This window comes from Sus scrofa, chromosome 13 (assembly GCF_000003025.6).
Source record: "Sus scrofa isolate TJ Tabasco breed Duroc chromosome 13, Sscrofa11.1, whole genome shotgun sequence".
In the NCBI taxonomy this organism is placed as follows: Eukaryota; Metazoa; Chordata; class Mammalia; order Artiodactyla; family Suidae; genus Sus; species Sus scrofa.
Genome location: NC_010455.5, coordinates 205,177,835 through 205,192,281, shown reverse-complemented (window position 1 = coordinate 205,192,281; position 14,447 = coordinate 205,177,835). Strand labels below are relative to the sequence as shown.

Here is a 14,447-nt window from a genome sequence, read left to right as displayed (position 1 = left end):
GCCTCGCTGCCCTGCAGCAGCCGCCAGGTCTGGCTGGTGGAGAAGTGAAGACCATGGGCACGTGGCCAGCTGTCACTCGCCCCGCCTGCCAGCACGTGGCAGCATTGCCAGATCTTTTGACCTTTTCAAGAGAAAGCGGAAATGTGTGTTTTTATGGGAAACTTTCTGATTTTTTTTCAAACCACAAAGCCAATAGCTCCGCAGGGTAGTGTGGTCTGTGGGCCCTGTGTTGGGGCTCTGACTTAGTTTGGGTTTGGGGGCTGGCGAGGCTGGAGGGTCAGGGGAGCTGGTGCAGCAGAATGCCTGAGCCCAGGTGGCCAGACCAGGCTGCCCACGGGCAGGGTGGGTGCAGGCCGTGCCCTGTGTCCCCACGTGTCCTGGTCATGCTGCCCTCTGACCACTGGCTCTGGAGGAGCAGTGGCACTATGTCCCTTCCATGTCCTTGGGACATCACGTGTGTGAAACAAGCCAGGGGTGCAGCTGACATGCTGTGACAGGTTCTCCGAACACTCACACAGGGTCTGGGCAGGCAGTGGAGGAGGCTAAATGTCTCCACAACTGGATCCTTCACTCCTCCGACTGTTCCTTGTCTCCAGCACCCCCCCCCACCTGGACCAGAGGTGCTGGCGGACCCCTGCCGCCTCTGCCCCTCCCCGGGAGCCCCATCTTCCTGCTGTGCTGACTCAACTTCCCTCCCAGCCTCTCGGGGCTGCCCGCCCCAAGCCACCCGCAGGTCTTGGAAAGAAACGTCCTGTGAAGGCATCAGCCTCTGTTGCTTGCGAGCCATTTGCCTTTCATTCACCCGTCACGCTTCCCCCCTGAGAACACGCGCGGGCAGGCGGGCTCGAAGGAGACCTGCATCCGCTTGCTTGGCCTCTGGGAAGGTCAAGACTCAGATCGGGGGGCCCTGGGAGTGGTCTCTGCCGCCCGCCTTGGCTGCTGAGCTCTGCTGGTGGACCACAGTGCCCCTGGCCCAGCCCCGTGGACAGGTAGTGGGCGAATGACCGCGTCTCCACACGCCTCAGTCTACCCTGGAAACACGGAGAAGCTGGGGGAGGCGACGTGAATTGTGCGTGAAATACGGAGCACCCCCTGAGGGTGGCATCTTTCTTTGATAGCCCCTTTGAGAAGACTGCATTCTTATCTGGGACTTACCGGCTTCTTGGGAGCCTCATCCTAGGGAAGTATTTAAGTGAGCTGAATAAAGTGGAGCCGCATGCCATGTAGAGTGGAGACGAGATAGCAATTCATTATGTATCATAATGTAAGCCTGAACTGAAACGGTTCAACAGTCGCGATTCTAGCACCAACTGACTGACTCTCTGTGTCTCAAACACTGAGGAATTGCTGTCACTTAAGCTCCGGGGGGAGCACTGCCGTTTCCAGCGGGGTTATGGTTTCTCAGTGAGGCCCGACGTGCACGGGGCGGGCTTTTGCAGCCGGCTCTCCCGCCCGCAGGTGTTCTCCTGCAGGAGCAATATGAACAAGCACCTGCTGACCCACGGCGACAAGAAGTACACCTGTGAGATCTGTGGGCGCAAGTTCTTCCGCGTGGACGTGCTCAGGGACCACATCCATGTCCACTTCAAGGTCAGTGGGTGGCGCTGGGAACAGTGCCACGGGGGGGGGGGCCCTCGTGGCTCTGTAGGTGAGCTCTGTTTGCTATGTCGCCTGACTCCAGTTAAAAATCCCTCCGCGTTGGGGACCTCTCGAGGGGAGGACAGGGGCCAGGGTGGAGTGCCTCCCTCCCTGCCTTTGAGGAACGGGAGGCAGGAGTGGAGGGGGCGACGGGCGGGGAGGATCCTGGATCCTCGCTCTGGGCGGGAGAAGTGCCGATCCCGGGAAAAGAAAGAAACGGGTAGCTGGTGCCGAGGCACCGCCTAGCTCGGGACCGACCTGGCAGTTCCTGGCCCCGGCGTTCAGAGCCACCTGAGCGCAGGCAAGGCCTAGGGGCCCTGACTTAGGGGCGTGGGGTGTCCCGGGCGACCCGAGGGAGCCGTTTGCATCAGGTGCAGATACCCGAGTCGGGTGTCCGCCGCGCGGGTTACAAAGCGGACCGTGACCGCTTTCCAGGACATCGCGCTGATGGACGACCACCAGAGGGCGGAGTTCATCGGCAAGATCGGGATCTCCTCCGAAGAAAACGATGACAACTCCGACGAGAGCGCAGACTCGGAGCCCCACAAGTACAGCTGCAAGAGGTGTCAGGTAACTGGACCGGGGCCTTCGTGTGCCCGGGGCTGCTGCCTGCAGAGGGCGGGCGGGCAGGGGGCGCTTCCCAGGCGACCTGGCAGGCGCCCCAGGTCTCGGTGCTTCTCGGGGATGGCGGATGTCAAGGTGGGCTTCGGCCAGGGCTCCCCTCTCCTCGCCCTTCACCTCCGCCTGCGCCACGCACATCAGGGAGCCTTGCAGAGGGGGTTGCCTGGCGGGGGCGGGGGCGGGGGGGGCTGCTTTAGCGCCCGAGGACCCCACGCTCCGCGTCTCCAGCAGTTTGTCCTGTGCGCCGTGGTCCCTGCGGCTTCACTGCTTCCCTACCAAGCAGGTCCGTGTTCTCCACGGGCATTGGCACCTGTGTGCTCCACCGGGCACCTGGCCGGGCCTTTGGGGGTGGGTGAGAGCCGGGTCAGGTGAGGGGAGAGGAGGAGGAGGGTTCTGGAAGCCGGCCGCGGAGGGCGGGACCTTCCGGGAGCTGGGGGAGGAGCTGGTACCCGCTTCTTACTCTGCGCGCTGGGGGCGTGGGGGGCGTGGGGGGCTGGGAGCTCCGGGGCCACAGGCGCTGGGCGTGACCGTGTGCGGCGTGTCGCAGCTCACCTTTGGCCGCGGGAAGGAGTACCTGAAGCACATCATGGAGACGCACAAGGAGAAGGGCTACGGCTGCAGCATCTGCAACCGGCGCTTCGCCCTCAAGGCCACCTACCACGCGCACATGGTCATCCACCGTGAGAACCTGCCCGACCCCAACGTGCAGAAGTGAGGCCAGGGCGCCAGCGTCCAGCGCGGTGCCGGGGGAGGCCGGGCTTCCTTGCAGAGAGGCAGGTGCTCGCGGGAGCGGCTGGAGCACAGAGCCCTGGGCGGGGTCTGGGCGGCGCAGGCCAGCCCCACCTCTGGCTTCAGCCCGTCATCCCTGCCGCGTGGAAGGATGTCCAGCAATGATCCTGTTCAGAGGCTGGTTAGTCGGCTGGGGCAGCCAGCTGGGCGGCTGGAACAACAGAAACGTCTTATCTTGCTTCCAGAAGCCGCAGGTTCTAGGTCAGGCAGGGCTGGTTCCTTCTGTGGCCACGAGGGACCAACTAACTGTCCCGGGCTTCTCTCCCCTTGGCTTGGAGATGCCGTCCCCTCCCTGTGTCCTCCCGGCCTTCTGTGTGTCTCTGTGTCCCTGTTTATAAGGACACTGGTCATACTGGATTAGGGTCCATCCCAGTGTCATGTTTCCCTTCACCTCTGTAGAGACCCCACCTCCAAGGACGGTCACATATTGAGGTGTTGGGAGTCAGGACTCCAACACGTGAATTTTGAAGGGGACACAGTTCAGCCCATGACGGAGGCTAAAGTCTGTGTCCCTTGTTGCCCCCCAGCACCGTCTTTGCGCCACCTGCTGATAGAGGCACTTAGCCAAGTGTGCGCTGCTGCTGACGGTCCTCCTGAGCCTGCGTCTCCTTTCAGGTACATCCACCCGTGCGAGATCTGCGGGCGGATCTTCAACAGCATCGGGAACTTAGAGCGGCATAAACTCATCCACACAGGTAGCCGTTCCTGCCAGGACATGGGTGCCTGTGCTGACCACGCCCCTCCATGGGCTTCGTGCCCAGCGGTCACGCTCGCCTCCCTGCCCGTGCTTCTCCAGGCCTCCTTGCCACCTCATCCCCAGCAGGACCCCTCCCTGCCCGGTCCCCACCCCCATCCCCTCGAAGGCCGAGGAAAGATGGACCAGCTGCGGGCAGGTCCCGTTTTCCCGGAGTGAAAGTCTGACCCATCTGTCAGGTGTGAAAAGCCACGCCTGCGAGCAGTGCGGGAAGTCCTTTGCCAGGAAGGACATGCTGAAGGAGCACATGCGTGTCCACGACAACATCCGGGAGTACCTGTGCGCCGAGTGCGGGAAAGGTGAGTTGCAGGAGGGCCGGTGGTCAGACGGAGGGGCAGCCAGGCCGACCAGTCCCCTAGAGCTGGGTCATTTACTGAACACCAAGACACGAAGTGTTTCGATGAGGCTGAGAAGAGAAATCAGTCCCAAGGCAGGAAGGCAGGATGAAATCAGGCACAAGGAAAATGCTTTAAAAGTAGGGAAATAGGAGTTCCCTGGTGGCCTAGCGGTTAAGGATTCGGCATTGTCACTGCTGTGGCTCCGGCTCCGTCCCGGGCTAGGGAACGTCAGCATGCCATGGGGGCCCCCAAAAGAAAAAGAAAAAAGAAATAGTGTCACATACAGTTGTTCAAAGTCAGACTAATCTAAGAGTCACCCCACGGCCTGAGCATAGACGCAAAGTCCTCGGCCACTGACTAGAACCAAGCCTGGGGCCCCCTATGTAGAGACGGTGATTTACTGTGAGCAGGGATTGCTGTGCCTGGTATTTGAGTCCGATGAAATTAATTGCATAATAACTGTCAGTAAAATAGCTCATGTTAGTTAAGTGTAAGGAGGGCACATAACCCCAGTATATGGTAGATTTTAATCCATGTCTGTTTAAAAACAAAGCTGTCGGGCAGCCTTGGCGCTGCGGGTCTTTCTCTGGCTGTATCAGCTCAGTGCTCTGTGCCCAGTGCCTCCCTCTTCCACCTCCCAATGCACTGGGGAGAGGAGTCTGGGGGGAGCACACGTGGGGGGGCATCCTCTGTAGTAACCCGCCCCTTTCAGAATTCCCATTATGCCTTCTGTCTCCCCCCTAACCAGTCTTTTGCATCTGTCACATCTGTTTGTGTTTGTGCTGCATGTATCTTCCGCTCCAGTCATTGCTTCATCGGCGGTATATAATCTGCTATAACCTGTCCATTGTGTTGTTTATTCCAGTTATTCTGTCTTTTTAAAAAAATGTCTATAACGTGTACTTACTTTTCAAACCTGCAAGATTCTCTGTAACTGGGTGGGGGGCACTGTCTGGGGTGGGGGGTTGGGGGTGGGCGGAGGGGGCTTCTCAGGTAGGGCAGGCTTAGGGATCAGGCCGCACGTGCAGGGTGGGGGGGCGGTGTTTCTGGGGTAGGGCCCTGTTAGGGGTCGGGACATGGGGAGGGGGGTGTGCACTGTCCAGGGGGGTGAAGAGGGGCTTCCGGGGCGCCCCGTTAGGGGCCCTGCCCGAGTGTCCAGGGTGCGCCAACCCGCGCCCCCTCGCCCTATCCCGCAGGCATGAAGACCAAGCACGCGCTGCGCCACCACATGAAGCTGCACAAGGGCATCAAGGAGTACGAGTGCCGGGAGTGCCACCGCAAGTTCGCGCAGAAGGTCAACATGCTCAAGCACTACAAGCGCCACACGGGTGAGTCCGCGGCCACGGTGCTGGCGCCGCAGCGGGCAGCCGAGCCTGGCGCGGGAACGGCCGGAGGAGCTGCCCCTGCTCCTCGCGGGCTTGAGCTGCCACCCGGCCGCAAGCTTTGTGATCCAGCCCCTGGGAGGTGGGCTCGGCAGCAGGTTTCGCAGAAGCTCCTCCTCCCCGCAAGGGCCCTGCACCCCTGCGCACGCGCAGAACCCAGGCTACCGCCCCCTCTCCTGCGTCTTCCCTTCCGCTCCGCGCTCTCCCTGCCGGAGCTCCCCCGAGCTCGAGAGATGATCAGAGGAGGGCCGGGGCGTGTGTACCCACTGGTCATCAGGGTCATCAGGTCGTTGTCTGGACACATCCCGACGGGAGACCCTGGAGCATCCTAAGTGTCCATCAGGGCAGTGGCTAAATCGTGGCCTGTCCGCTAAGAAGGACAAGCGGTCCATACAAGTGATGAGCTGCATGGGCTGATGTGCGTGGAAGTTCGCAGTCCAGTGGAGGAACAGCCAGCCCCTGAAACAGATACGAGTTCACTTTTTAGGAGAACGTGGAGGAATGTATATGCATATGCCAAAAAGAGAACTCTGATGGGAATCAGAAAGAGAGGGTTATCCATCCCTGAAAGCTCTGGTAGGCGCCTCTAGTGTCCCCTCTAAAATGGACTAGGGTCCTGCCACCACCTGGCCCAGCCGCCCTGTGCGCCCACCTCGCTCACTGTCCCCAGGGCCGTCCAGCCACCCAGGAGTCTGCTTTGGGTTCCCCCGGAGTGCCGGCCCCACGGCGCTGGCTTTCACAGACGTGTGCGGCCCTCCTCTTCCGGCGGAAGCTCGTCCAGTTTTCGCTGCCTTTTTTCTGGAAGGCTCATCCCCCGGGATGGGGGTCACACTCCTCTAAGGTCTCATTACACTCCAGCCGCCGGGGCGGAGTGCCCTCTGTCCCTCTGGCCTCCGAGAGCCATGGTGAGCACCGGCTCCTGCGGACAAGGGGCTCCATAAATTCAGGGCCTTGACCATTGCTTGCCTTGTGTCCATCTGGGGGGAGCCTTTGTTTAAGAGGAAGTCTCAGGGGCACCTCCTTGTCACTCTGGGCTTAGAAACAGTCCACTGGGCCCTGCTTGCTCCCTGGCTGCAGGCGGCAGGGTGGGGGCCCCGACTCCTCCGAGCCCTCGGATCTGCAATGAAGCAGATACAGACCTTCAGTCGTCAGTGTGGCTCTGCCTTTCCTTGATCATGAGCTGGGCAGAGGGAGCTCATCGGATCGGCTTCTGCCGATTTAGACGCCGCCGCAGTCCCCGGGTGCCGGGCTGAAAGTGTCCTGGCCTCGGAAGGAGCTGCTGGCCCGGGCGCCTGCAGGAGGGGAGCTTTCAAGCCCGTTTGCTGGTCGAGGTTGGGAATGAACGGTTAGGGTCTGTGGCCTCCTGGTAATGGACCTCCCCCCGCCCCCCCGAAGCCCCTACACGTAGAGACGCGTGTCAGGGACAAGACGGCTTCGGGGTGTGGTTGAAACACTCATGAAACGTGAGGCCGAGCCTGCCTTTCCCCGCAGGGATCAAGGATTTCATGTGCGAGCTGTGCGGAAAGACCTTCAGTGAGCGAAACACGATGGAAACGCACAAGCTCATTCACACGGGTGAGTGGGGGGGGCTTTGGGATGGATTCCCCCCCCCCACCCCAAATGTAAACTTTTCCAGACTCTCTGGCGCCCTTCTGCCTTCACAGTGGCTCCTCCTCCCCCGCCCCCAACATTCAGCCCGTCGAAACTTTGAAATGTCCATCCTGGGATTTTTAAACATTGGCGCAGCCACGGGTTCTGGGCTCCGTGATGGGGGAGGCCGCTCATCCTTGGCTGGGCCGTGCTGCTGGTCCCGTGGTGCGACCGTAGCACGGGTGACCTGGCCGGCGACCCTGGCTGCGCGGGTGGAGGGTGCCCCCACTGACCACCCCGCTTCTCTCCCTCCCCGTGTGTGGGAAGTGGGCAAGCAGTGGACGTGCTCCGTGTGTGACAAGAAGTACGTCACCGAGTACATGCTGCAGAAGCACGTGCAGCTCACCCACGACAAGGTCGAGGCGCAGAGCTGCCAGCTGTGCGGGACCAAGGTGTCCACCAGGGCCTCCATGAGCAGACACATGCGACGCAAGCACCCCGAGGTGAGCCTGGGTGGCCGCGCCCTCTCCCTGCCGCCCTCCCCACGCAGGCCCGGCCCCTCGGCCTGGTGGCTTGGGACACTCAGAGACCACCCCCCACGTTGGCTTATGCCCCCCCCCGTCCCTTACAGACGTGTGATTCCTCCAGGCAGGGCCCGGGTCTCCACTCTCCTCCGAAGCTCCGTGCCTGCGTGTAGAAGGCGCCGAATGAATGCGTAGAGAGCCTCAGATGCATTTTTTGCTGAGGTTGTGAACTATTTTTGCTGGGATTACAGCAAGATGAGAGTATAGCCCTGACCCCTCCCCCATTCCCTTTGGAGACCCCCACGCGGTGTTGGGGGCTGATTAGGAGGCGGCTTTGAGGAACAAAAGGGAAGAATTACACCGAGGCAGGTAGACGCTGGCTCATGTGGAGGCTGGTCCCAAAGAAAGGTCCAGGTGCTAAATAATTCAGCATACTCTAAAAAGAAGTAAATGGAAAAGCAAAACTGGAAGAAAATGCAGGAAAATAGCTCTCGTGTCACTGAAAAAAGGGAGACTTTTTTTTTTTTTTTTTTTTTTTTTGTCTTTTTTGCTATTTCTTGGGCTGCTCCCTCGGCACATGGAGGTTCCCAGGCTAGGGGTCCAATCAGAGCTGTAGCTGCCGGCCTACGCCAGAACTACAGCAACTCGGGATCCGAGCCGCGTCTGCAACCTACACCACAGCTCACGGCAACGCCGGATCCTTAACCCAGGGAGCAAGGGCAGAGATCGAACCCGCAACCTCATGGTTTCTAGTCGGATTCCTTAACCACTGTGCCACGACGGGAACTCAGAAAAGAGGGAGACTTTCTAAGTGCAAAAGCAGCAGAAGAACTTTCAAACAAGATACCTGATTGCATCAGCCGCATAACACTTACAGCTTCTGTAGGTCAAGAGGATAAGCAAAGGGAGGAGCTCCCGTTGTGGCTCAGCGGGTTAGGACGCCGGCTCCGTCCCTGGCCTCACTCAGTGGCTTGGGGAGCTGGCATTGCCACAAACGTTGGTGTGGGTGGCAGATGCGGCTCCAATCCGGTGTTGCCGTGGCTGTGGCGTAGGCCGCAGCTGCAGCTTTGATTCGACCCTGGCCTGAGAACGTCCATGTGCCACAGGTGTGACCATAAAAAGATAAAAAAAGAGAGAATAAGGGAAGGGAAAAAAACTGAAACAGGAAGTTCCTGTGTGGCTTGGTGGGTCAAGGACCCGGCATTGCTGCAGTTGTGGTGCAGGTTTGATCCCTGGCCTGGGAGCTGCACACACACACTGAGTGCAGCCAAAAAAAAAAAAAGAAGAAGAAGAAAGAACTATCTTAAGGTATTACTGCCATTGACAGATAGAAAGTTACCATAAAGGTAACAGGTGGCTGTGGCTGTGGTGTAGGCCGGCAGCAACAGCTCTGATTAGACCCCTAGCCTGGGAACCTCCATCTGCCGCAGGTGTGGCCCTAAAAAGACCCCCCCCCCAAAAAAAGGGGAATAAGTATTCCAGGAGGAGAGCGGAAAGAACCCACTGTGTGTCCAGGGAGAGGCAGTTTTGGAAAGAGGGGCTGCAGATGGTTAAAACAGGAGAAAGCCTTTAGAGGTGACTTCGAAGGTGTCATGCTTCCCCTGCGGAGTTAGGGGGAGTCTTAGATTCAAAATGACTGTGCTCGCGGGACGCCCTCCTAGAGGGCGCTGTGACCCTACTTCTGTAGTGTTTTGCGAATGACTGTTTGACCCCCCAGACAGACAGCCGCAAGGGGGCAGGGCAGGTGCCGCCGCAGGGCGGGGCTGTGGAGGCCTGCGGGGTGGGTGCCCGCTGGTACTGGCAGAGACCTGGGGGCGGGGGGCCGTCCAAGGGCAGCTAACGTGTTAGGATGTTGAGCATAAACCACTTTCCCATGTTCAGGATCTCGCAGAATCGATACCATTTTATGACTTCAAGTATGGTCTTTCTCTTTGCTTTAAAAGAATGTTACATGAAAAAAATTTGAACAGGGAGTTCCCGTTGTGGCTCAGTGGCAACGAACTGGACTAGCATCCATGAGGACGCAGGTTCGATCCCTGGCCTTGCTCAGTGGGTTAAGAATCCAGGGTTGCCGTGAGCTGTGGTGCAGGTCGCAGACGCAGCTCAGATCTGGCGTTGCTGTGGCTCTGGCGTAGGCTGGCAGCTGTAGCTCCGATTTGGCCCCTGGCCTGGGAACCCCCATATGCCACGGGTGCAGCCCTAAAAAGCAAAGAAAAAAAATTGAAATACAAAAAGTGTTTTTCATGTGCGGTTTTCTCTCCTAATGAGAGTAAAGCCAGCAGATGCCCCTTTGGTGGTTCTTCCTTGGCATCAGCCACTGGACTGTGTGACAAGGACACTGATGATGTCACTGTTGATGGAGGTGGTGACAGCGACAGTGGTGACTGATAGTGGTGGAGGTGACTGACAGTGACGGTGGTGACAGTGACAGTGGTGGAGGTAATGGTGACAGTGGTGGAGGCGGTAGTGACTGATGGTGGTGCCAGTGACAGTTGGTGACAGTGGTGACAGTGATGGGTGACAGTGGTGGAGGTAGTGACAGTGACAGTGGAACCTAAGTCCGAAGATACAGTTCCTGTCATCCTTCTTAAGTAAGCCACACCCACAATCTATAGTCTATAATTTTGTGGGGTTTCTTTTTTTTTTTTTTTTGTCTTTTTTTTGTCTTTCTAGGGCCGCATCCACGGCATATGGAGGTTCCCAGGCTAGGGGTCGAATTGAAGCTACAGCCGCCGGCCACAGCAACACAGGATCTGAGCCACGTCTGTGACCTACAGCACAGCTCACGGCAACGCCAGATCGTTAACCCACGGAGCAAGGCCAGGGATCGAATCCGCAACCTCGTGGTTCCTCGTCGGATTCTTTTCCGCTGCGCCACGAGGGGAACTCCCTATAGTTTTGTTTTAGTTTGTCTTGAGCCACGTGGTGGAGGCCCCCCTACAGACAGACGTTCCCAGTTTTCCCCGATCTCGCTGATCCGCTCCCTTAGCTGCTCCCGGGAACCAGCCTCTGCAGGGCACTGTGGTCTCTCTGCGTGTGGGTTCCATGGCCCCGGCTGTGCCGTCATTCACTTAAGTCACAAGTACAGCAGGACGAGGTTCAGGGTCGGGGGAGGGGCCGTGTGGGCACAGAGGGCCATGTGGGCACAGCCTGAGGGTCTGTGTGCGAGGACCGTTCCGTGGCTCATGGGTGGGCAGACGGAGGCAGCGGCCACTTCATCAGAGCTGACAGGTGACAGTACCTGGACAAGTGTCAGGTTAAAAAGAAGCTGGTGTAGGAGCTCCCACTGTGACTCAGCAGGAGCCCGACTAGTATCCGTGAGGATGCAGGTTCTGTCCCTGGCCTCATCCGGCGGTGCTGTAAGCTATGGTGTCGGTCGCAGACGTGCCTCGGGTTGCCTGTAGGCCGGCAGCTGCTGCTCCGACTTGACCCCTGGCCTGGAAACTTCCATATGCCGCAGGTGCATCCCTAAAAAGCCAAGAAAAGTAAGCTGGTGTGAAGCCGCATCCTTGGTCCTTCCTCGTAGGACAGGATTATATCTCAGCCCCTCTGCTCTTGGTTTGAAGTCAGACCCGGTGAGGACGCGCTTTCTGCGAGCACGTTATATGGGGGAGGGGTCTGCACCCTTGGCCAGTGGACAGCGAGGTGACCCACAGGTGTGAGGAGCACAGCAGAACTTGAAGAGGGGACCCGGGAGGAGGGAAGGAGAGGCCCCACCTGGATCCTGGAATTCAGGTGTTCAAGTCCCAGGCAGAGCCCGTGGGGACGTGAGTGCCTTCAGGGTGATGGCCCATCTGCCGCACGTCTGGGTCCCGTCGCCCTCAAAGGCACTCCCGTCCTCCAGGCCCGGGGTCCGGGGCTCAGGGCTCTGTGCTCACTTCTAGGTCCTGGCCGTGAGGATCGACGACCTGGACCACCTCCCAGAGACCACCACCATCGATGCCTCCTCCATCGGCATCGTCCAGGTGAGCGCAGCACCCGGCCTGGGGGGGCGGGGCCTTTTGGGGGCGGGGCCTTTTGGGGGCGGGGCCTGCCGCTCCCGAATGTCTGACCCGTGGGGCTCACGCGGGGTATCTTCAGCAACCTTTGGGGGACATACCACACCCACTCTTCGCACTGGTTTACCTCTCTGTTTTATTGGTTGGTCGTCACCCCAAGAGCCTTTCCGTTTCTGTAAAAGTTTCTAGAATTTCAGTTTTCTGAATGCTCACCATCTCTTTTGGAGAAGAGATGGTTTATTAGTCAGAGTTCCCCCCGAGAAAATAGCTGAGAGAACACAGAGAGAGAATTAGAGACATTTATTTTAAGGAATGGGCCTGCAGGGCTCTGGAGCTGGCGAGTGAGAATCTGTAGGGCAGGTGGGAGGCTTTAGACCCAGGAGGAGTGGGTATTGCAGCCCAAGTCCACTCCTCCTCCGGGAACTTCAGTCTTTTCTCTCAAGGCCTTCACCTGATTAGACAAGGCCCACCCATGTTACAGACGATGCTTTCCTCAGCATCCACTGCTTTAAACATTCACCGCGCCTGAAAAAGCCCTTCATAGTTGCATCTAGATGACAGCGTTTGATCTCACAGCTGGGCACCCCAGCTCAGCCACGCTGACACTTAAAACTAACCATCGCAGGTGGTTTCCAAAAAATGTAGCATGATGAGGTTGTTATAAGCAGAACAACTTTACATGTATTAAGTGAACTTACTTTTCTAAAGGAATTTTTAACCAATATCTTTATCTAAAATCTTCATATTAAAGAGAAGATGTCATGCTGTCAGTATTTTTTTTATTATTATTGTTTGCTTTTTAGGGCCACGCTAGTGGCACATGGAAGTTCCCAGGCTAAGTGTCGAATCGGAGCTACAGCTGCCGACCTACACCACAGCCGCAGCAACATGGGATCTGAGCTACCTCTGCAACCTACACCACAGCTCATGGCAATGCCAGATCCCCAACCCACTGAGCAAGGCCAGGATCAGACCCACGTCCTCGTGGATACTAGTTGGGTTTGTTTCCACTGTGCCATAATGGGAGCTCCCTCGGTTATTTTTAAATTGTGTCTATACCTCTGTGTTTTGAAATAGCACTTTGGGCGCAGGGCTCAGCTGCTGGGTTGTGCTGAGCACCTGGGCCCCCTCAGCAGCTCCAACACCCATGACCCTGTCCACCCTAACAGGGCAGCCTCTCAGTGGCCCTACCCTGGCAGGCCTCCTGAGGGTCTCTCTGCCACCGGGTGGGACCTCGTCTCCTGGGATGGCACCAGAGGACCAGGAGGAGGGTGGCAGACCAGGGTGGAAAGCCCTGCTGGCCTCCACTGCCTGGTGACCTCTGCAGTGCTGAGCGATCCCAGCTGTGAGTCGGAAGACAGGCTGTCTCAGCTGCTCAGAGCAAGTTGTGTCGGTCCCCTGGCTGGGGTCGCTGTTACCAGTGGGCCCTACTGCTGTCCCCAAGAAAGATGACCATACAGTTCTCGTGGTCAGACTCATTTTGACCCGAGGCTGTGTCCACAGTGCATTTGTTTCAGCCTGGTGACAAGAGCCCTGATGCGAAGGCATTTTCAGCTTCAGGCTGAGCTCGACAGAGTTGAAACTATGGTTCAAAAAATTTGTTTTCAGAGATATTTCTATTTCAACACAAAATGCAGCTTTTTAAAGTATGACTTGTGGGAGTTCCCACTGTGGCTCAGTGGTAATGAACCTGACTAGGATCCATGAGGTTGCGGGTTCGATCCCTGGCCTCACTCAGTGGGTTAAGGATCTGGCATTGTTGTGAGCTGTAGTGTAGGTCACAGATACGGCTCGGATCCCACGTTGCTATGGCTGTGGTGTAGGCCAGCAGTTGCAGCTCCAATTAGACCCCTAGCCTGGGAACCTCCATATTTAGGGCAGGTTTGGCCCTAAAAAGACAACATTTTTTTTAAAAATATGACTTATATCTAATTTTTTCCCTTAAGGAAAAACATAAAAGCAACTGAAACCAACAGGAACTCGCCCCAGTCCTTAGACGTGCAGGATAGAAGACGAGCGGTCGGGGCAGCTCTGCGATGCACTGGCCGCCGCGGGCGCACGACCCACTGACCCCAGTGTCGTCAAACCTTCTTTTCCTGCAGCCTGAACTGAGCCTGGAGCAGGAGGATTTAGCCGAAGGGAAGCACGCGAAAGGCGCCAGGAGAACCCACAAGAGGAAGCAGAAGCCGGAGGAGGAGGCGGGGGCCGCGGGCGCCGAGGACGCCAGCTTCAGCGAGTTCTCGGAGAAGGAGGCCCCGTTCCCGGGCGGCGTGGGGGACGAGACCGACTCCGCCGTGCAGAGCATCCAGCAGGTGGCTGGACCCGGCTGGCTGGGGGCCCGGGCGCAGGGGCTGGGACCCCGGCTGCTCTAGCACTCATCCCATCTCCCCGTTCAGACCCAGGAAGCACAGCACGAGGGTCTAGCATGTTAAGGACGGTCAGCCCCCCGAATGGGAGAAGGGATGCATCTAGTTTGGGGGTGGGGACGAGGGCTGAGTGTGCTGGCTGGTCAGGGAGCCCCCACCCGGCCCTGGGTGCTGGCGCACATGGCCAGCCAGTCCGCTGCCCTTCACGGAGCCTTTGCTGACCTTCCCCGCTGGGGCCGGAGGCCCCGGCGCCCCCCAGCTGTATCTGAGCCCAGCTCTCTTGACCATCAGGGGTCCTGTGTCTCTCTGGCCTTTCCTCCATCTCCAAGGGCAGGAGTGATGCTTTCTTTCTCATTTATTAACTCTTGGGACTGCGCATTTATTCAAGGCCCTTCTTAGGTTTTTTTTTGTTTTTTTTTCTTTTTTTTTTTTAAGGCCACCCTAGCA

The 14,447-nt window shown here is 58.2% G+C and overlaps 1 protein-coding gene across 7 annotated transcripts in view; it reads left to right on the top strand.

Moving 5' to 3' along the window:
- PRDM15 (PR/SET domain 15) overlaps positions 1 to 14,447 on the top strand; it is a 67,207-nt gene that overhangs the window by 49,281 nt on the left and 3,479 nt on the right. For 5 of the 7 annotated variants that reach the window (XM_021071017.1, XM_021071013.1, XM_021071015.1 and 2 more), the window contains exons 14-23: positions 1,459 to 1,590; positions 2,074 to 2,208; positions 2,807 to 2,970; positions 3,664 to 3,743; positions 3,982 to 4,101; positions 5,337 to 5,468; positions 7,014 to 7,097; positions 7,440 to 7,615; positions 11,521 to 11,601; positions 13,737 to 13,946. In XM_021071017.1, coding sequence (XP_020926676.1) covers positions 1,459 to 1,590; positions 2,074 to 2,208; positions 2,807 to 2,970; positions 3,664 to 3,743; positions 3,982 to 4,101; positions 5,337 to 5,468; positions 7,014 to 7,097; positions 7,440 to 7,615; positions 11,521 to 11,601; positions 13,737 to 13,946 — 1,314 coding nt within the window. Of the gene's footprint in view, positions 1 to 1,458; positions 1,591 to 2,073; positions 2,209 to 2,806; positions 2,971 to 3,663; positions 3,744 to 3,981; positions 4,102 to 5,336; positions 5,469 to 7,013; positions 7,616 to 11,520; positions 11,602 to 13,736; positions 13,947 to 14,447 lie in introns of all 7 variants that reach the window. The other 2 variants (XM_021071011.1, XM_021071010.1) reach the window with 1 other exon arrangement.